This window comes from Filicampus tigris, chromosome 20 (assembly GCF_054856515.1).
Source record: "Filicampus tigris isolate MCC_2025a chromosome 20, RoL_Ftig_1.0, whole genome shotgun sequence".
Lineage (NCBI taxonomy): Eukaryota > Metazoa > Chordata > Actinopteri > Syngnathiformes > Syngnathidae > Filicampus > Filicampus tigris.
This window is the reverse complement of record NC_141236.1, coordinates 9,158,721-9,179,767: the sequence shown is the minus strand read 5'-3', so window position 1 is coordinate 9,179,767 and position 21,047 is coordinate 9,158,721. Positions and strand designations below refer to the sequence as shown.

General features: G+C 45.4%; 1 protein-coding gene and 1 long non-coding RNA gene across 4 annotated transcripts in view; one reads left to right on the top strand and one right to left on the bottom strand.

The window, feature by feature from the left end:
• sesn1 (sestrin 1) overlaps positions 1-21,047 on the top strand; it is a 50,979-nt gene that overhangs the window by 27,559 nt on the left and 2,373 nt on the right. For 2 of the 3 annotated variants that reach the window (XM_086017933.1, XM_086017931.1), the window contains 7 exons: positions 18,704-18,769; positions 18,856-19,056; positions 19,134-19,316; positions 19,424-19,651; positions 20,238-20,495; positions 20,570-20,760; positions 20,895-21,039. In XM_086017933.1, coding sequence (XP_085874059.1) covers positions 18,704-18,769; positions 18,856-19,056; positions 19,134-19,316; positions 19,424-19,651; positions 20,238-20,495; positions 20,570-20,760; positions 20,895-21,039 — 1,272 coding nt within the window. Of the gene's footprint in view, positions 1-17,311; positions 17,593-18,703; positions 18,770-18,855; positions 19,057-19,133; positions 19,317-19,423; positions 19,652-20,237; positions 20,496-20,569; positions 20,761-20,894; positions 21,040-21,047 lie in introns of those variants that run through there. The other variant, XM_086017932.1, reaches the window with a different exon arrangement.
• On the bottom strand, positions 7,860-10,061 carry LOC147128199 (uncharacterized). Its single transcript, XR_015083927.1, has 2 exons — positions 9,897-10,061; positions 7,860-9,806 (listed from the first exon to the last, which is right to left on the bottom strand). It is a non-coding gene; the product is annotated as an uncharacterized LOC147128199 (long non-coding RNA).

Sequence of the window (21,047 nt, the reverse complement as noted above, 5' to 3'; positions counted from 1 at the left end):
TTTTCTAAGGATTCAAATATTGAGGTATAACCCGCAGAAGGCCTTGGTGATTTAACCCCCCCAAGGCACTTGCCTTGACCACCTCCGTGTTATGTAACCCCCTGGGCTTATTTCTGTTCTCTTGACACTCGTGTGAGACATTCTGCACGGACTCCCTGTCCTGTTTTGTCATCTCAATGCACAAACTCGAGCACATCTCAAACATCTCAAACAATGGCAGTAAAAACACAACTCAGCGGGAACAGCTGACTGTCCTGGAAAAAGGGAAAACGGTCAGATAAGGAAGTCTTCAAGGGTGGGTCCACCTAGCTGAGTGGGAGTTGTGTTAACAACAACAACAACAACAAAAAAATCTGTCCTTACATAGAAAAACAACAAGTTGAGCATTATCCTATTTTGAGTACAAGATACGCATCTCACCTCAACACATCCAAATCACGTCCTCAGCTCCGATGGGCCTCAAAGGATGCGACATATTTTTTGACCACTATTTTATCAAGGTAAAGCCACGTGACGGGTATGAATCCGTCCGCCGCACATGCTTAGCAGTCCACAGGCAATAATGCGTTTTACAGGGCGTTGCTGACATGACAGATTCAAGGTAACGCTGGGAATTAAAAGGGAGAGGGAAGAAAAGCACGTCGGCTGATAGGACACAATGAAACACCCGAGTGATAGCCGTTTTGAGTGGGAGTGGTTGTTTTTGGCAGATCGCCCTTGCAGCTGCTGCCGACGAGGCCTCTGCACATCCCTACGCACCATCGCCTCTTTCATGTGCTTTAAGGCCTGTTATGAATACAGATCATCCCCGAGTGCGATAGAAGTCGCATCTCATTTTCTCAACACTAAAGTTAAATTGAGCGCGCCTTCTTGTTCTTCTTACGCCGCCGTACAAAACTAGTTCACTGCGCGCCGTTAACTCGGGCGACGACGTCGTAAACCCCCTGTAATGTACAATTTCAATCGATAAAACGTGCGACTAAGCGTTCCGGTGAGCTTTCGCTGTTTCGGGGCGGGACGTGCTACCAAAGTGACGCAATGACAATTTCGTTAGCGTTGGTGTTTTTAGTGACTATGTGACCGATATCGTATCCTTAGTGACTATTACGTACACGGATGCTAGGTGATGGCGAACTAAAACACACAAAGCAGACTGTCTTGAGTGGACTTTATGTTCCGTTGACACTGAAAGGACAAAGAGGAATATCGCAAGTAGTTATGACAACATGCTTATGAATTTAACATGCCTGCATCGTGCCTCCATGTGTCATCTATACGTACTGTAAATCTCCTCAGGCTCGGACTTCTCAGTGTTTCACTTTTACAGTCTGGTCAAGACTCATCAGTCCTCAGCTATTAATCTATCGATCATCTTTCTGTCAGACTCGTCTCGCAGCTATACGTCGCTCGCTTTTACGTAATGTCGACTCCAAATTAAATGTGGCCGTCGCCGCTGTCAACACTCTGTCGGAATTGTTTGCACAGGATACAGAAAATGGATCAGACGCTTTCGCTTTAAATTTTAAATCTGCTTTCATAAATCAACGTGAAGCTTTTTGTCCTCTTTCGGCACCCCTGAAAGTAGTCTTTGAATGTTAACCCTTTCAGGAACGCAAACCGCAACACACGTAGACAGACATTTTAACAGTACTCTGTCATATACTGTATTCTTTATCTTCTGCGACGAACGAGGCAGGGCAAGCCCCATTCACTCTATAATTGAAGTCTTTGGAAGGTCTATCCTTGGATTTTCCACACAAGCAAATATGATCTAATTGAGGTTCTTGTCATATTTGTGAAGTGGAGATGAAAGGTGTAAAAGGCCAAATGAAATGATGCAGTCTGTCGCAGGCGCTTGCCCAAGTCCACAGACTTGAGATTGAGTGTGTGTGCGTCCTGTCCGTCCGCTTTTCCTGTCGGCTTCCCGTTCGGATCCAGGGGTGTGTTCCGTTTACTTCCTGAGCACGGTCACGCTTCCTTCAGTTCTTCCAGCTCAGTGAAATCTTTTCTTTGTTCACCCGTACATGTTGGTGATGAGCGCAACACACACACGCACACACACACACACACACACACACCCACAACGCAGGTGTGGACCAGGGTGCCTGAGGCAAAGTGCACTGGTGAATTTCAGGGCACGATGTGCTCCTCGCGCCGTCTGTTGCCTCTGAAGGTGATAACATAAAAGACACAGTGTGACTTTCCCACACGGTGACGTCAGCGCTGGAAAAAAAAGTGCGGTGCCAATCGGCCGTCTGGTGCGCTTTGATTTTTGTCTATCTCCGCTTCTACTGTGCCTCTTTCCCCAAGCTTACGTTGCCCCGCGTCAGCCATATCTGCCAAGAGGTCACGAGGTCATCAGCGCTGCCTCCTGCTGCTGTTGTTGTTGTGGTTGATAGCAGCACTTCTTTAGCCTTGATGAAATATCAATTTTCTTGCAACACCTCACCGCAGCTTTTTTTTTTTTTTTTTTCTTTTTTTGTTCTCTGTTGTTGTTTTGACCCAACTTGATTAGCTTCAGCTGATCCCTTTCAGGTCCTGCCGCATTGAATTTTCTCATCATACCCAATGGTATATCTGTTCTTTTATGTGGTTTATGTCTCCTACCGCAACGGTAGCCTTGTCTGGAGTCACTGGAATGATAAATCCGAGTTGCGGATTGTATTAGGCTGAGAGGAAAAGCCAACATGCTCTGGTCAGCGTCACTGTGTCTTTTTCACCTGGACCATTCGCTGGCTTGTCTGAGCTCGTGGGGCTGTTTGCAATGTGTGTACATCGTTTCCGTAGCAACCGCTGGAAGAGATGGTGGGGGAAACTGCGCTCCAAAAAGTCCACTCTTTTTTGAGAGCCACTTAAAGCAAAAATATGCACTTTAATGCTGAAAACACGGCACTATCTGCTTAATTTATCCACACAGCTGATGACAGATTGTTGTTGGGGAGTTTGAAAGGATGACATCATTGAGCCTTGTAGCCTTACCAAAGAACTTCTCCACCACCGGACCGCTGGAACCACATCATCATTGGAGTCTCGAGTTTGTAAATAACATGTAAACATAGCCGAAATGTCTCACATCAACAACTTCCTCAAACCCCGCCAAAGAAAGAAATCCGTCACAAGCCCTTCATTTCACATTTTCTTTTCACCGTATTACAGGAGAGTCGTCGGCGGGACACTCTGAGAACATTTGATCAGTGGAAAACCTCAAGATATGAGCGTGAAAACCACACGGAGGTGCGGCCTCACTCATCTGTAGAAAGTCCCTCTTGTTCAAGTCACGTACCTCTCGAGTGGGCTACATAAACAAGAGCTTGTGGCTGTGGAGGGGGCTGGGGGGGATGAGGGGCGGGTGGTGGTCTGTGCAGCCGTATATAAGAAGGCGTGTGGAGGGGAGGGGGTATGTCTATATACATTGTCAGTATGGAGGTCCTTTTAGACTTTTTTTTTTCTTTTTTTTTCAGCCAGCTGACTGCAGTTTGAGCCGTAGCATCTGTTGCTTTGAGGGGGCCTGCTATTTATCAAGCTGCCGGGAGCCCATAGGGAGAAAAACATGGCCAACTATATAGGTTACCCCCCCCCCCCCCCTTTCCTCCAGCCTCCCTCCATCTGAAGACATGTTATTCAGAGCCGTGTTTGTGCAAAGCGACTATCTGCAGGCGGGTTGAAAAAGGGGGGTGAACCGACACTGGGAGGAGAAACTAAAGATGGGATGTGGCCTGCAGTTTTTCCTCATACTTTCTATAGACTACGTCAGTTTGTTTTCCCTTTTTTTGTGTGTAAGGATTTGGCACTCGATACTGTTTTTCATGTCTGGCGAAATAGTTTAGTGCTGAGAGGCGGCGCTCGCCCCGAGCTTTTTAGGAATCCGGCCGCACGTTCTTAGAAATCCTGTTGGAAAGGAAAAGGTGCTTGTACGTTTGTCACGGGCGCTTTTGCAGCCATATGTGACAACGTAACATTTGTGTTGCTAATCGTTGTGCGCGTTATTGCGCCGCCACCGAGCTAACGTCACGCTCGGTTATTTTATCACCTTTTTAACAATTTTGCACGCGCACACAGAACCCGAGCTGCCTCCCTCGCGGCGGCGTACGTCAGCTGCCTCACCGCCGCTACCCCCCCCTGCCCCCAGGCGTGCTGTCAATCCTGCTTTCTCATTGACAAAAACAACGATAGTGTTGGTTTGCTGGGAGGCGGCGGCGACAGGGAAACTAATCAACGCAAAGCTGAAATGGGGAGGTATTGATTGGCAGAAAAGATGTAAACAGATTGGGAGAAGAGACCAGAGGGTTGAGCTCTGACTAGAGAGCCAAAACGAGGTTGCACACAGAATGAATCGATGCTAACATACTGTACATGTCCGGTGTTTCTATTAGCGGGTTTTATTGTCTTGGTGGAGACTTACCGCTCCGTACACATTGGATCCATTCACGCAAAGTTCTTTTCTGCACTTTACATTTTTTTTTCCCATAAGAGCTCACGTCGTCATCCCCTCTCCTTGATGGGCAGTTTGTTTTTAATCCAATTTAGGCTGATTTACACTGCAATCCAATTCTGATTGAATGCCTACGGTAAATATAATGAATTTTGAGTGCCCACTTCCAGGCAGCAGTCATATTTATATTCTGTAAGAAAAGATACAAAAAAACAACAGAGCAGTTTCAACAATAGGTTATTTTTCTACCGAATTCCCTTCTGAGCTTGACTTTTGTTTATTGTGCCTTTCTTTCACATTTATTTATTTCCCATCATTTTGGGGCTTACGTGCCAAAAAACAGTAGGCCTCTCCTCTAGCGTGTCCCCCTCGCTGTTAAATGTTCTTTATTCAAAACATTCACTCTGCGAGGCATCGGCCGGTCAACAGGATATGAAACTGACCTTTCCTCCACTTTTCCTCCGATTTCCAACCCCGAAGCTGCCTCCGGCATGCATGTTTGTGCTGTGTTTACCCGGCCCGGCTGTGTTTGGCATCGTAGCCTTTGGTTTTCCAACACTGCTGGAGTCTTGTCCGCGCTCCATTCCTGCCTCGTAACTGTGCGGCTCCACTCTGCGGGTTATGGCCGAGTCACCGAAAGGTGTCCTCTAAGGGGATGGAGACAACTCCCCTCCTTCCCAGCTGATGTTAGTTGAAGGGAAGATGACCATCTGCTGCCCCAGTTGCCCAGTGACTGGACAACAGCCTTCCTTGATGGCACAGTTCCACTGTCCATTGTCTGGCTGAGACGGGCTGCGTAGTGTCTGAGGTGTTCTTTGTTGTGTTTTTCAAAGCGCATGAGGAATTGTGCACTTGCCTTTCTTCCTGTGCACATTGAAGTAAGCTTCTCTTTGTGTAGGTGTGTGTCTGTGAAGTGGAGTGTACCTCCAGGAGAACAGAGTATTGTCTGAGGTCTTCCTGTGGGACTCCCCGAGAGAACGCACCCCTCGCCGTGGAGCGTTTCACACAGGATCAGTGCGTTAGTGAAGGTAAAGGCCAAAGACCGTAGTCCTTGTCTGGTTATCTGGTAGTGACTGACATGTCCCACTTTTCAATTCCATAAGATTTCAGTCTGAGGCACCATAGCTAGCTATGGCCATGACAGACACAAACTCTAAACGACTTATGGGAGGGAGTGTAACAGAAAGCCCACGCTATTAAAATGTCCTTCAACGAGTTTTATTAGCGCACCTGTCAGTCCCTGTTTGTCTCTGGGACCAGAAAACAAAATGCAACCACTACAACTCCTTTTGTTTTCAGGTGTGAAAGCAAATGCAAATTATGTTTATCAAGAACTGATCACGTACAGTATTTTACTATATTTAATTTTTGAGGGTAAAACTGTACATTTCTGTTCTATATTGTGGTGTGTTAACTATTAAATACAAAACAAAATACTAATGCTGCTCTAATACTGTACATATTATTTAAAAAGTCTGAGGTTTTAAAATGCCATTTTCTAAGGGTTGAAATTCTTGAATTTGAATTTTTGTTGGTGCAGCAAGATGTACCGGTAGATTTTCACTTCAATATGATGATGCTTTCCAAGTAGGCAAAGTCACAAAAAGCAATGTGGAAAAAAAAATATGATGCACTCTTTTAATGTAGAAAACTAAAAAAAAAAATGCATATGAGATTCCATTGCGGCCCTGATTCAGTGCTTGGATCCTAAACACATTTGTTGTTGTTTTTTTCCTTAAGGAGAAAGACTTCATTGTTGGCTAGGTGAACTCTCACATGTTTTACTATCTCAGATCCAGAACTTACTTGGTTGTGTGTTGTTGCCAAGCACAGGACACGTTACCTCGCGTGTAGTTTGAGGAGTCACATGCTCCTACTGAGACAATCCACTCTTCTCCCCCGCCTCCTTCCCTTTAATGGCTTCTTTCCCCTCACATTTAATGTGTAACAAAGACATTCATTTACGGTGCCTATTTTAGCCAAATCCCATCAGCGTTGGACTGCATAATGTGATGTTGTCAACTGAGCGAAAAACAGGCTTAAAACCTGAGGTGGGGAAAGTACACAAACTCTGTACTTACACTAAGTTGTAAGTATACATAGAAAAATGGTCAAAGTAGATATACTGGTTTAACCTCTTAGGTAAAAGTAAGAATTCGTTTCAGACTTTGAAATTAACTTAAGCAAATATTAACAAGGACATTTCAAACTGTTTGGTTGTGGTTTACGATCAAACTAAACATCAAAGAGAATGACATTATTGTGTTTGTAAAACAACTAAACAACATTTCCTTAGGAATGGTAACGCATATTGGGAAACACCATTGATGTGCAGTGATGGTTCATTGACGCCTAACACTTCGCGTGGATAGTCAGACTTTAAGCAATACGTGAACACAAACGGTGGAACAACACATGTAGACAGACATCATCGCAATACCCACAGGCCTTTATTCGTTATCCTCTTTAAAAAGCAACAAATATTACAGCAGCTTACCGAGTCACAGTAGATGTGCGACTATCCTTTTTAGTTTTTCTATATATGACTGCTACGCTATTCCCTGGTAAATAAAAAGTCATCAGAAAAGTCAATGTTTGGAAAATACAGTTACTTAAAAAAAAAAACCCATTGAGTACAGTAACGACGTATTTGCGCAAGTTGGTACAGGGCCGCACTGTTTTGTTTACCAGTTTTGTTGGAAACTGATCAGAATCAGATTTAGTCAAGCAGCATTATCCCCATTCGCACTTAAACGAGGGGGCCCCACCAAGCACTAATCCCATAATGAGCTGACTCTGCACCGGAACCGCTCCAATACTTCACTATGGCTTTGTTTCTCTTCACCAATGTGCTTTGTATCACTTGGGTGCACTGTGCGCGCGCGCGCGCGTGCGTGTGCGTGCGTGTGTGTGTATGCATCCTCTCAGGTGAGTGGGCCCAAAAAGGTAATCTAGTGTACAGAGTCATTGATTTTTCCCGCTGCGCAGGAAGTGGCTGGTTATTGATTCTGTGGGACAATGATGTCACTCGAGGCGGCGCTGGCTGTTTACTTATCCATGATAAGGCGGCAGGCGCTCCCCCCCCCCCCGTGCGCACTGCTCAAATAATCCTCGCTCGCCGTCCTCCCACCTTTTATCACTCTTCTCTCATTACTCTTTCCACCCGCTGTCTTTTCATTCGCCACCCCGTGCACTCTTTAACCTCCCGCGCCCGTTAGCTGTGACATAATCGCCGGCCAAGGGGATGCCGTTTTTAAATTTGCCGCCAATTGTCGAATTCCTTCAAAAATGTGGCAAACTGTAAACATTGTAAAAGCGTTAGTGATGTATAGGCAGAGTAGTTACGTTTTTAACTATAATAAATAAAAGAAAATGAATCTCTTCAACTTCCTTAACTTCAATACAAGGTCAAAAATAAGTCAACCGCGATACGGTGAGACAAAATGAAAAATGTTATTACAAATTCTAAATAAAGTTACTCGCTCTATGCATTATGCTTTTTACCTTCTTGACTGTCATACAAATGTCCCAAAAAAAGTTAACCACAGTATATATAATAAGAATACAAAAAAATTATATTACAGTACTCATTTTAGGCATTAGTCCAATTTTGAGACACGTATTTCTTCCGAGATTTGCGCCACTTGACTGGCATTCAACTTCACAGGTTCCAATGTATTATCTTCCTCATTTCAAAATGAATTTGCACAGTTACTTCCGAAGGATACTGACTCAGTGACAATTCAGCTGAGATTGCTCAAATCGTGTATCAAATCGGCTCATCATCGTTTTATCCTGCCATGACATTAGTGCCAGCGGACTTCCTCATTGTGTTAATACAATGTGTTTATACACGTGAGTCATGCAAGGTTGTCACCAACGCCAGTCGTTTCAAAAAGTGAAACGCAATGGCTGCAAAGTGTCCTTTGACGCCATAAGAACAAAAATATTCACATAAGTCTATAGTGTAATACATGCAAATTTCAAATGACTAGATATGGTTCCCTTAGCTGTTATTTTGAAGTTCTACATTTCTTAGGCCCGCTTACCACTGAATTTATGCAATGTTTCTACAAAAGACATTTTTGTACTAAAGAAGGCGAGTTGTTTAAAGGTGAAAGGATGACCTCATCACTCTGCTTGTTTACTCTGCATCAGGCGCTGTAACGCCGCTGCTTGTTGGTGTGTGGGGTGTTCTGTAACACAAGCGTGACAGATGTCCATCGAGCGTCGGTGCTACCTCCGCTAACAGCTTGAAGAACATTCCGTGCCTGCGTTTGTTCTGTGCATACGTAACGTCGAAGTTTCTCATCCTCCGCCTCGTATGTTTGTGTATCTTACAACTCAATGTTTAAAAAAAAAAAAAAAAGTAGTCCACTGGGAGTCAGATGAAAAAAAAAAACCCCAAAAAACAGATGCTCAGCTGTGGCTTTGTCCTTTTCTTGGTCCCGCTGGTTTGTAACAGATTAACCACAGTGCAAATATGTCAGACACTACCTGTGGCATTAACAGAGGACACACACACACACACACACACATAACACAACACATAACACACGACTCGCACTCTGCTGCCTGGGTTATGAGGTCCACTGGGAGTTTTTAAAGGTCAAGACTCAGTTTATAAATAAACTCTACTACATTCACTGAAATGATTCCCTTTTCAAATGCTTGTTTTTCGATCAAGAAAAACAAGAGGATACGACCCCTGTGTGTAACTAAATATACACTTCGCTAAATGGTGGATTTTTTTTCAGTGATTGCTTTTTTTTAAAGGGATTTTCACAGTACACTTACTGTAATGCCCTGACAAGTGGGAAAGGAGAGCCACACATGCGTTTTTCAGCCATTTGTTGAATGCCAGCAGCATACGCAGGAGCTGCTGTTGGCCACAGCTCAAGCTTGCGCTTGCACGCAGTTTTGCCTCCGTCATACAGAAGCCCATCAGGCTCCTTCTCGTAAAGACACGTTGGGTGTCTAAATAGGTTTAATGTGTTAAAAGTGTAAGGGAGGAGAAAAACTATAAAAGAAAAGAAAATGATATAGTGTCTCGATGTCATCCCCGCTATAGCGGTGGTTCACTCTGTTTAGAAGGAATTGTCCATTTTACACGTGAGGCATGTGAGCGACTCACATATTTCGCGCCCCCACGGATGTTGTGTCTCAGCATTTTCTTCATTTGTCCACGCTCATGTGATCTCAAGTCATGCGCTCGTGTTTTCGTTCTTGAGGAAGTCGTCGGACGCTCTCTCCCAGACAGAGGCACTGTTTCTGCGCCCCGTGTACGTTTCCTCTTGCCGTGCCCCGTTGTTTGCACGCCGCCAGTCCGCTGGTGCCCTCGCCGCGGCTTTCGATTTGGACGCCGTCTCGACTGCTAAGGGTGTCACCAGAGAAGAAGAAAAAGAGGCCAGTGAATGTCTCGTCACACCTCAGTCATATAGTCAGTGTCTCAATATTTACGGACCTGAATATATGTTCACTAGTGAAATGTCGAAGCGTGCGTGCTCACGGCCAACTTGCGAACGTCTCCGTCCTGGCTGCTCAGCACAATATGGCTTGGTCGAGAATAGTAAGAACTGACCACGGGCGTTGCTAAAAATGAAACGGACACTACCAGTATGGAGCAACGTCCCGTATTTTCTCCAATCGCCCGCAACCGTCATCAGTAACATGCTGAGCAGAGCCGCTATTGCCTGCAAACATGTACGCATGTGGGCGAGGGCAACATCGGGGCTTTGACAACAAATGCAGCTTCATTCAGGAAAACGGTGATATATATAGTATTGAAAATATTCCAATTGTGATCGATAGCTCCTCCGCAATCAGTGGAAATGATGAGTGGGTGATAACAAGGTGAAGAGGACAGAGGCTGAGGTGATCCAGTTTCCGCCTAATCGCATTTCATAAACGATTAAACATTAACGGGCCGGCCGCCGCGTGACGTCACTCTCCGTTGAGGTCCTGTCCGAACATTTGTCCTGCTATTCATCCAGCACTGGAGCTTATTACCTTTTAATGAAGGAATCAGACACTGAGGGCAGCGATTAGGCCATATCACTTCCGCTTGCCACTCCAACCACCACACAAAACAAAAGAAAAGGAAGAAAAAACAAAACAAAACAAGGGGTCGGATCTCCTCTCCAAATTTAATCAAGCACTTTGTTTGGTAATGAGATCCTTTCCAAGCGCATTGTCAAACATTCTGCGCGGACTGAGACTCAAAAACCGAGTTATATGAAAACCAAAGCAATATTTCCTATAGGAGATAAATGTAGATTGTAGATCAAATATAAGGATCGTATTAGAAGAGTTTCACCCCTCTTTCGTTGGCTCCACGGTGGCTTATTTAGCAGTCGCCCTCGAGCTATTGTATGTTTGTTTATTGAGCGCTAAATAAACCACACGTGGCCAAAGAAGGTGTGGTGAAACTGTTATTATACTGCCGAGATTTTATTATGAAGCTCTGACTTTTGACAGGATGTGTTGCGCCGATCTTGACCCTCGTTCTCCCCCGTTGGTGTTGCTTGTTGTCATGTTTTGTTCTAACTGATACTCTTTGGGAGTAGAAAAACCAAAGGCCCAAACCAGATTAAGTAGTTCATTTCTATGGCTTTTTGGCGTTTTCTTGCATCCATGTTGTTTCTCGGGCGAATTGTAACTTGTTGTTAAACAATGTTTATTGTTGCGGTCGTAGAAACGGAACTTGTACCCGACCTGTTGCTGCTCTCATATTGGCACTTATACGATTGCTACCGTTGTAGCCCATCACTGGTCGTCCAGGTGAAGGTGACACATATAAGGAGAATAGGGGAGTCGTAAACATGACGGCTTCTAATCTTTCCTGATGTGTTACATCAGACTTTATTAGTGTCTGTTGTGGTCTGCCGTCTAAGCCGGTGCACTTTATTCTGGATCAGCACTCGCAGGAATGCCACCTCTTCTGTTACATAAAGACTGACTCCTTTGCTTACAGTATATGATAAAAACACAGTCTGTTGGGATTTTTATTTTGTATTTTTTTATGGCCGTTCACATTTTGCTGACCAGTTTGGTGGATGCGTGAGTCATGCTGTTGACAGAGAATAACAGTTAAGTGCGGGGGGGGTGATATGGACAACGACAGGTCTACAGTGGCGTACAAATGTACTTAGCTTGATTTTGTTCATCTTTCCGTACTTGAATATTTACAGTATTTTCTTGCAACTTTGTACTTTAACGCTATATATTTGAAAAGAGATATCTCTACTTTCTACTTCTTACTTTGTCAAAATAGGCTTGTTACTTTTTTTCCCCACCTCCACAGAGGACAACCCGACGTAAAAAAAGATGCAAATAGAGAGAGGTAAAGCCATTTTTTTTTTGCTTACCTGAGGTACACAATCGTTACTTTTACAAGCATCTTTCTTTTACACAATAACTTCTAATTGCGTGTGATTACTTTTGCAACTTCTGCAGGCTGATCAACAACAGCGAGATGAGTCATTTTTGACCAGTCAGCAGAAACGCGAAAAAAAAACAAAAAAACAGCTGCTCATTCTAGGAGTTGCACACCAGCGTCAAACTGGCGCAGTGTTTTCTTTGGGCTGGTGCAAGACCCCTCGTTGATATAAGGTCACCTTTGTCAGTCTCGTGTTTTGGACGTAGTAAAAGATAAGCTCGGCGTACGTTTTTTGTCGTAGCTGCAAGAGTTGCAAGAATCTCGGCCCTATCTCGCAAGCGTCTAAATCGATCGACGTTGCAAAGGGGGAGTTGTTTCCCATTAATCTGTGTCACTTCTAAAGTTAGCAAGTGATAGTTTGATCTATTCTGTTTGTCTATAGGATTTTTTTCCCCCCTCTGTTGTATTGTGACAGCTGCCCTCCCTTTGTTAGAATAACATCCCGGGGAACTCGCTTTTCCTCACATGCACATGAAGTTTGCGGGCCGACGCCTTTTCCACCCTCGATTGTACCGCTGTGTACGTTTTGATTATTAAGGAAATTGACTATAAGCAAGTTCACGCCTGTCCGAAAAAAGTCATGCTAGTGATGATACTTAAAGCGGAAGTCAACCTAAACATATTTTTTTGGGAGAATGTGTTCTATGCAGGCCCACTATTTGAAACACAGCATTAGGATTAATATTGTGTTTGTGGAATATGAGTTAAGCAACAAAATCGACCCCTTTTTAGCCATCTCTGGGGGCGGCCATTTTGTCACTTCTATGGACTGAAAAGGACATCACCCACCCTACGACCAATCATAACTCAGATTCAGAAAACAGGTGAGCAGGTGGTGGTTATCTGAACCGCGAGCGTCTGTGATGTCATTTTCAGTTGACAGAAGTGACAAAATGGCCGCCCCCTCAGATGGCTAAAAACGGGTGGATTTTGCCGCTTAACTCATATTTTTAGCAATATTTAATCATATTGCTTTGGTTCAACTAGTGGGCCTGCATAGAACATATTCTTGAAAAAAATATATATTTGGGTTGACTTCCGCTTTAAGGGTTAAAACCTTTCTGCGGTTTGAAGAAGTGGTTTTAATGTTGCAGGGAGGCAACACTATGATTGTGCACTTTTTTCTCTTTGTCAAAAGTTTAGATGCCAATTGTCCAAGTGTTTACTTAGAAAAGCAAGTCTCCTTGTTGTTTTTTTATCCCCCCCCCAAAATGTGAACAGACTGAGCCAGGCGGTCGGCCGTGTGAACATTTTTGTAGCCGTTAGACAAATCCGCCGCTAAACTGTATGACTTTCTATGAAACACAAGTCCGATTAGGCTGCGCAGTGAACTTCATACCTCCGCGGAACTTTTTTTTTTTCCTCCTTTTTTTTTTTTTCTTTTAGAGAAACAACGCAGTTAAAGAGAGAGAGTGAGAGAGCGAGCAGAAGATTGGCTCCTCTCGCTGTTGTCCTGTCCTGCGATTGGTAGGCGCCTGTTGCTAGGCTTGTGTCGGGTTTCGAGAGTTTTTCTGCTTCCTCCTCTCTCTGTGCACCCATAGGTCAGGTTTGAACTGGTCTGGTGGACTTCTGCCACTTGTTGAACATCCCCCCCCGAAAGGAAAAGGGAAAAGAAAATGCAGCATGATTCTCAGTGCTGGAGAAAACAAAAGGCGGGACACGTGCAGTTTTAGAGTTTGGCACTGCGTCGTCTTTTGTTTTTCTCATTATTGCTCGAGTCATCCCTGTTGGTTCAAGGCTGTTGTTAATCACCGCGTTGCACTTGCAGCGACTCAAGACATCTGTCAGCAATAAAAAGTAGCTTTTCACACCTTGTTAGCGTGATGCTATGCAAGAAAAATGCGAAAGTAAAATTTTGTAGCAGCACTACTGCAACTAAATACAGTTTTGATACTCATACGTTTATGGAAATCACTTCTTTTTTGGCATCATGATCCTAAAAACATGCCAACAGGAACACATTACTCTCTTTGCGCGCTATATTTTAATCCTGGGACGGCGTCGCTCGTGACAAATGACATTTTACAGTTCGTCCTCGGCAACAACAACAAGCTGCATCCTGTCATTGGTGTGTGCGTTTGTGTTTGTGTGTGTGTGTGTGTGTGCGTGCATGCATGTATGTTTGTGCTGTCCCTCGTGTGGTGTCTAGTACATCATTTTTATTGGCTACTTAGCTATTTCATTGTGCGTTGTCGACAGCGGCTCGACTATCACGGCCTTACATAGCCACTCGCGCATAAGCGATTAATATGACGCTTTAAAGTCATATGACTTATTTTATTTACATCTAAAGCTATAGTGTGTAACAATTGCATTACATTACAATTACAGGAGCCTCCTCTTCTCGTTGGCACTTGCATTACTTTTCTGAGTTGTACGCGCAGCTTATTGAAACGTTTATTTCAAGACATGCTGTGTTGAACACATTCGTTCAGAAAAGAAAGTCCATTTTGCAACTGTAGCGGGACAACGGACAGACATGATTTTTCTTGTTTTCCTTTTTGACCTTTTTAACGATGACCATCCATCACATCCGTGAGCTGGCGTCACTGCAGATTTCCACGTCAAACAGCATCATGTGTCTGAGCAGGTTCAGTGTTTGAACTTCGGATCGTCTTGTTTGAAGAGCACCATTCAAGACATGGCGGACTGGAAAACCTTTCTTTCTTTCACCTCAGCAAATGGACAATAGCCTCTTTCAGTTCCAGGCCGTGTGCGGGATATGGCCACTGGTTGTGTACAGTGATTCTTGTTCATTGCGGGAATTCGTTTCCAGCCCCATCCCTGATGGCATCTGTGACAACGAGGCGCTCTAAAGCGGCCGCACTGTGCGAAGTGCTGTTATGTCGGGCTTTTTTTTTCTTTTTCTTTTTTCCCCCAGCGCTCTTCGGCAGACAACGAGGCGCTCTAAAGTGGCCGCGCCGGCCCGACAACACACTACACGCATACATCGTGTGGTTATATCCATCCAAAGTGCAAGCTTCTTTCTGTGCGGCCTGTTTACAACATCTGCTTTGCACGCGGCGAGTGAGCCGGCGACCAGCCCGCAACACGACGAGCTGGAGGTGTCATCTCGGTCTCAGTGGGAAGAAGCATACGAGCCCAAAATCACTGAAACAACAGTCTAACCCCGCGGAATCATCAGTGCGTGCATAGTGACAATAGCGCCGGCCAAGCCGGACCCCACCGAGCCTATAAGCGCTTTTATGTGAAAGGGGGGTCCGGTGTGTCGTAACGCTGACCCGCCTCTCTTCTGCAGCTTTTGCTGAGCTGCGGGAGTGCTGACTCCAGCCCCTGGGAACATGTTTACCTCTCTGCCCCGCTCCCCACCCTGCCCGCGCCAACAGGAGGGGTCCCGAGGTGGGAGAAGGGCGGGCGAGGGAGGCTGGCCGGACCCACACAATGAACCTGCTGAATACTGTGCGATGTAGCTAGCTAGCCGTGCAGTCGGCTGCCAAACTGGCTGGACAAGCTCTTGATCAAAGTCCACAGGGCCGGGCGGCGGGAGACTTTTTGGCTCTGCACATTATACCAAATTTAGCTTGCTAACATTTTTTTCTCGCAAAAAAAGAGCAGAGAAAGATGGTCTCTATCACTGCGACTGCGATAGTGGTTGTCTGCGGGTAAGTCCGCGCTGAAGGTCGTGGCAGCAAATGCGCGGCCCGCCACTGCTTAACATATCGGGAGCAATAACTGACCTCCTGACGGTGCGATAAAGCGGTAATGTGGCATGCAAGTGAACGTGTTATTGTCAGGCTGGGATAAACAAAGCCATAAGAGCCGTCCTCCTTATCTTCACTCCCCTCCCCTCTCCTCGGCTGTCCTGTGGCTCTGAAGGGAGTCCTTCAGCCGGCTTGATTAGTGAAGGGATGACATTATTATCTGTGGTCTGAGAGGCTGCACCTATGAGAGCCCCCGTTCAAGGGCCTGCAGACCTCGTCGTCCTTTCAGATGAGATTATGGGCTTAATTCATCGCAAGCGCATATGCATGCAGAGGGTTACAGACAGACTAGTGTCTTTTAAAAACGTGCATCAGCAAAAATAAAATTGTTTTTTTTTAATCCAACAAAGAAAACCGGCAAATGATTTTAGGTTCAGGTCAAAACGATGAAATTTCAAAGCAGGCTACAAGACTTGATTTTATTTGTCGGGTTTATTTGAGCCTGAAGTTTGATCATGGTCATTAGTCAAGATACGGTCGCTTGTTAGTTGCCACAATGACTGTGTTGTTGAAATGATTTTTCAAGTCTACTATGACACGTGGTGTTCGAATGAGTTACAAACAATGCGATCGGACAGGCAAACAGTGATCAAAGCATAAATTGAATAAATTCTGTCAGTCATAATGCGTGAAGCCGAAAACAGTCACGTTGTTTGCTAGTGAGAGGAATGGGCAGCTGGCGGTGCGACCCGTGATCACACTCTGAGTGGGGAAAAATATATATATATATATATATAAACAATTTTGTGTTGAATACTTTATACTTGCTTGTCGACACCCATAGATTTCTTTTTCGCTGATTTGTTGTGGGTTTTTTTCAATATTTTTTTGCAATTTTTTTTTATGTGGGGGAAACATCACGCCACCTACGCCGTATTTTGTAATAAATGTAGGAATGGAGGTTTTAGCAGTGTTTTTTGTTAAGATTTTTTGGGGGGGATAACAAAAAAGAAAAAAAAATCAATGCATGTCAGTGGGCGTCAATTATAAGCGGATTTTTGGTACTCACTGGCTGGCCCGCTCCCTAGCCCCACAGTATAGTTTTAAGTTGTAATATCAGCATTCACCACTTGATGGCAGACATGGCTTAATTGCACTTGCGCTGGGTCTTATACTGGACTATATTATATTGTGAGTTGAACCAATATTTTTATGGAATTTTTTTTTATGATATGTTGACTTTTCTGAAAAAAATGCACAAAATTGTACTTCATGCTGTTTTTCTGTTCTGCAGTTTTATGCCAGCCTTGCATGGTATTTTTTATGCACAAGAGCCTTCTGCACTGGAAAAAAAAATCACAAAATGTGGTTATTTTTTGATTGTTCAACCCTTTTGTTGTTGAATGCTCGATCCTTTGATTTCCCTTGAAAATGGACAGAGCAAATTCTCCACTTATTGATTTATCTTGATTATTCACTTGTATATTGATCAATGTGCATCACATCATCTTTAATGAGCAGCCACAGTTATCTAGCATACAGAAAGAGCTGAAAATTCAATCAGGAACGAACAAAAGATGTGGTGATGTTTTCTTAAAGCAAAGGGGGCTTGTCTTTTCCTCTCACGTTTTGCCCCCCTCCTTCCTCTTTCCTCACGCTTGGCTCCGCCCCCTCCGCTTGTCCCTCGTCACCATTGGCCGGCTGCAGCCTGTTATCGCCTCGCCATTGGCCGACTCCTGCGTCGCTCAAATCCGCCTCGACTTATTTACCGAATGTATGAGCGAGGGGGGGAACCAAATGGGGCTGCCGGAGTGACTTGGCTGCTTGTCGGGCCCGCAACAGCTGACGAGAGCGGAGCACTTGAACGCAGCAGCCTCCCGAGGAACAAAGAACGGGGGGACGGTGTGCGGAGCTTTCGAACCGGGTCCAAAGGCAGCCAAGTGCGGGGAGGACGAGACATGAGGCACGCGGTGTCACCATCGGAGAACGTGGAGAATTGTTCGTTCGCCGTGACACACTTGTTTAAGATATGTGCCCATTGTGATCGGCTCGGAAAAAAGGTAATTTAAAAAACTATCACTTTTACATCAGTGCAACGTTGATCAAATGTCACAATCAAGTGTTTGTTGGTGTTTTCCAACGATGACATTCGATTGGTGCTCTCGGGCGACTGTTTTCCCCTTCGACTGAATGAGCTGCAGTGCAGTCTTTTGTCCGGACTTGTTTGTCTGTCAAGTTTGGGAGGAGGCGGCCCTCGAATGTTTTTAAAGACCCCAGCTCACATTTTTATTGTGACTTTTATGAGTGTTATCTCGAGTGATTTAGTTTTTCCACGTTGTCTCGACAGAATTAAGTCATTTGTTGGTCATCTCATTCATCTTAGCCTACTGAGTGGACATGTCCAGACTTGAAAAAAAACATATCTTTTTACCTTCATTTACATACCTTTTAACATCTACTGAGTTGCTTTGTGCATCACGTTACCATGAAATCCTCCTAAAACGATTTTTCATCACTAATGCCTCCATTATCCTGAAAAAAAAGATACTTAATCCTGGCAAAAAACCCTCAAAATTGTCACTTTTAACATCCACTATGCCTATGTAAACAAGTCATGTTTACAGATGCTGTGCTTAAAAGCGGACATTTCATCACCAACGCCTTAATTACCCTTAAAACTACTCTGCCGTGTTCATTATATTGCAATAAAACGCATCATGTTTAGCGACACTAAACCCATAATTATCCTTAAAAAAATGTCACTTATAACAACTACTGTTGCATTACTGTGTTACAGTAACTGAGTTTGTCCTCAAAAGTGATTTCTCAACATGAAGGCTGCAATCATGCTTAAAAGGACACTTCATCCTTGTTGACAAGGTCTTAAAAATGCCTCTATGTTGTACAATTGTGTCAAACAAGTTGACAGGACAAAGTCATAAGTGATTTTGCCATGAAATTGAAGCTGTTGTCACTGTTGAATGTTTCATACGTATTCTGGAGCATGAAGCATACCCACATCTATGTATAGACGGTGATATTGTGCAATCCGTACCTCATCATCACGCATTGTCCAAATTTTGCTCAAAGTGCCTCTAAAAGATGATTTGTAGTCCGTAAGATCATTGCAACGTGTCTCAACTGCATTTTCCCCTTTTTTTTGTTTTGCAGGATCTGGGAATACGAATCCCAAGACCCCTGGGGAACGGGCCGAGCAGATTTATCCCTGAAAAAGAGGTGCGGAAACGCCTTTAATCCTTCCAATAATATCCCAAAAACAACTTTCCCGGGCCCGTTTATTATGTCATATTTTTCCGTCCTAGATTCTTCAAGTCAGTAAAGTGGACACCAGGACACAGTCGATCTTTGAGGATGCGTTCGCCGCCCTCGGTCGCCTGGATAACATCTCGCTGGTGATGGGCTTCCACCCGCAGTACCTGGAGAGCTTCCTGCGCACGCAGCACTACCTGCTGCAGATGGACGGGCCGCTGTCGCTGCACTACCGCCACTACATCGGCATCATGGTGCGACCCCAGCTGGACTTCACCTCACCTTTCCAAACGCCGCGCGTCTTACGGTTGTTGCCTACTCTTGTGCGTAGGCGGCGGCTCGCCACCAGTGCTCCTATCTGGTCAACCTGCACGTCAACGACTTCCTCCAGGTGGGCGGCGACCCCAAGTGGCTCAACGGGCTGGACGGAGCCCCTCGAAAGCTGCAGCAGTTGGGCGAGCTCAACAAAATCTTGGCTCACCGGCCGTGGCTGCTCACCAAGGAGCACATCGAGGTGAGAAACTAGGGCGGGTAGGGTGGGGGGTGGGGGTGTTAAAAGTGTTGCGCAACAGCCGAGGTCATGCCGAGTGAGCTGACCGAGTCCGCGCGGTCTTTTTCAAGGGTCTGCTCAAGGCCGAGGAGCACAGCTGGTCGCTGGCCGAGCTCATCCACGCCGTGGTGCTGCTCACGCACTACCACTCGCTGGCCTCCTTCACCTTCGGCTGCGGCATCATGCCCGAGATCCACTGCGACGGCGGCCACACCTTCCGGCCGCCCTCGCTCGGCCACTACTGCGTGTGCGACATCGCCAACGGCAACAACCACCACGACAGTCCCTTTGGCAGCCAGGTGAGACGAACGCGATTGGAGGTCGTGCGCGCAACTCCTTGGCCATCTGTTTTCCCTTTATGTGGCACGAGCCGTATTTGATTATGTAAACTTTATTCAAATTAGACACCATACCGTCGAATCATGTGTTTTGTCCCTGGTAGCGCAACAATGACGAAATAAAAAAACGTGATAGCATTTATGCATCGTTACGATTAAAAAAAAAAAAAAAAAAAAAGGCTTGTTTTGGACTACTGTCATACTTTTTTATTGCATACTACATTCAAATAGACTTTTTTGTAATGGTGGAAAATCGTAACATTTAAAAAAAAAGTGTTCAATAGATTGTCATTTACCTAACTTTTCTGGGGGTATTTTTGGCTGATGAAGCCACCAGTGGGTCATACTATTACCTTGTTGCTAAGAAATAAGCACAAAATGAATTTGACCTCAATTTCACTATGAGTTCAAAATTGACTTTCTGATCAGGCCTTATATCCAGGTGTTGTAGTGCCACCTGTTGCTGCTCCGCGCACCTTACAGCCTGTGACCTCCTGTGACCCTGTTGCCACGTGTCCACAAATGAAAACTCTCCCCCGCTATCCAGGACGTGTGCGGCGGCGAGGTGGAGGTGCTGATGGAGCGCATGAAGCAGCTGCAAGAGTGCCGCGACGACGAAGAGGCCAGCCAGGAGGAGATGGCCACGCGCTTCGAGCGGGAGAAGACGGAGAGCATGCTGGTGGTGACGGCCGAGGACGAGGAGTGGGTGCCCTCCCGCGACATCTCGCGACACTTCGAGGACCCCAGCTACGGCTACAAGGACTTCTCCAGGAGGGGCGAGCACGTGCCCACTTTCAGAGTGCAGGTACACTTCGCCACACGTGAAGCGGTGACCCGGGCCCAACTCATGATAATAACGTCTCATTATTTGTTCTGCAGGACTACAGTTGGGAGGACCACGGCTACTCCCTGGTGAACCGTCTCTATCCCGACGTGGGTCAGATGCTGGACGAGAAGTTCCAGATGGCGTACAACCTGACGTACAACACTATGGCCACGCACAAAGACGTGGACACCAGCATGCTGCGCAGGGCCATCTGGAACTACATACACTGCATGTTCGGCATCAGGTAGGCGAGAGCGGCGAACGCCTCGGTGGAATAAATCACTCCTGACACTAGATTAGCCACATCCGAAAGTCAGGCCTTTAATCGTAGGCTGTGGAGCGTGTTATCATTTAGTTTTTTTTTTCTCCGATTTTCAGGTATGACGACTACGATTATGGCGAGATCAACCAGCTGTTGGACCGCAGCTTCAAGATCTACATCAAGACTATGGTGTGCAGCCCCGAGAAGACCACCAAGCGAATGTACGAGAGCTTTTGGAGGCAGTTCCAGCACTCTGAGAAGGTCGGGCA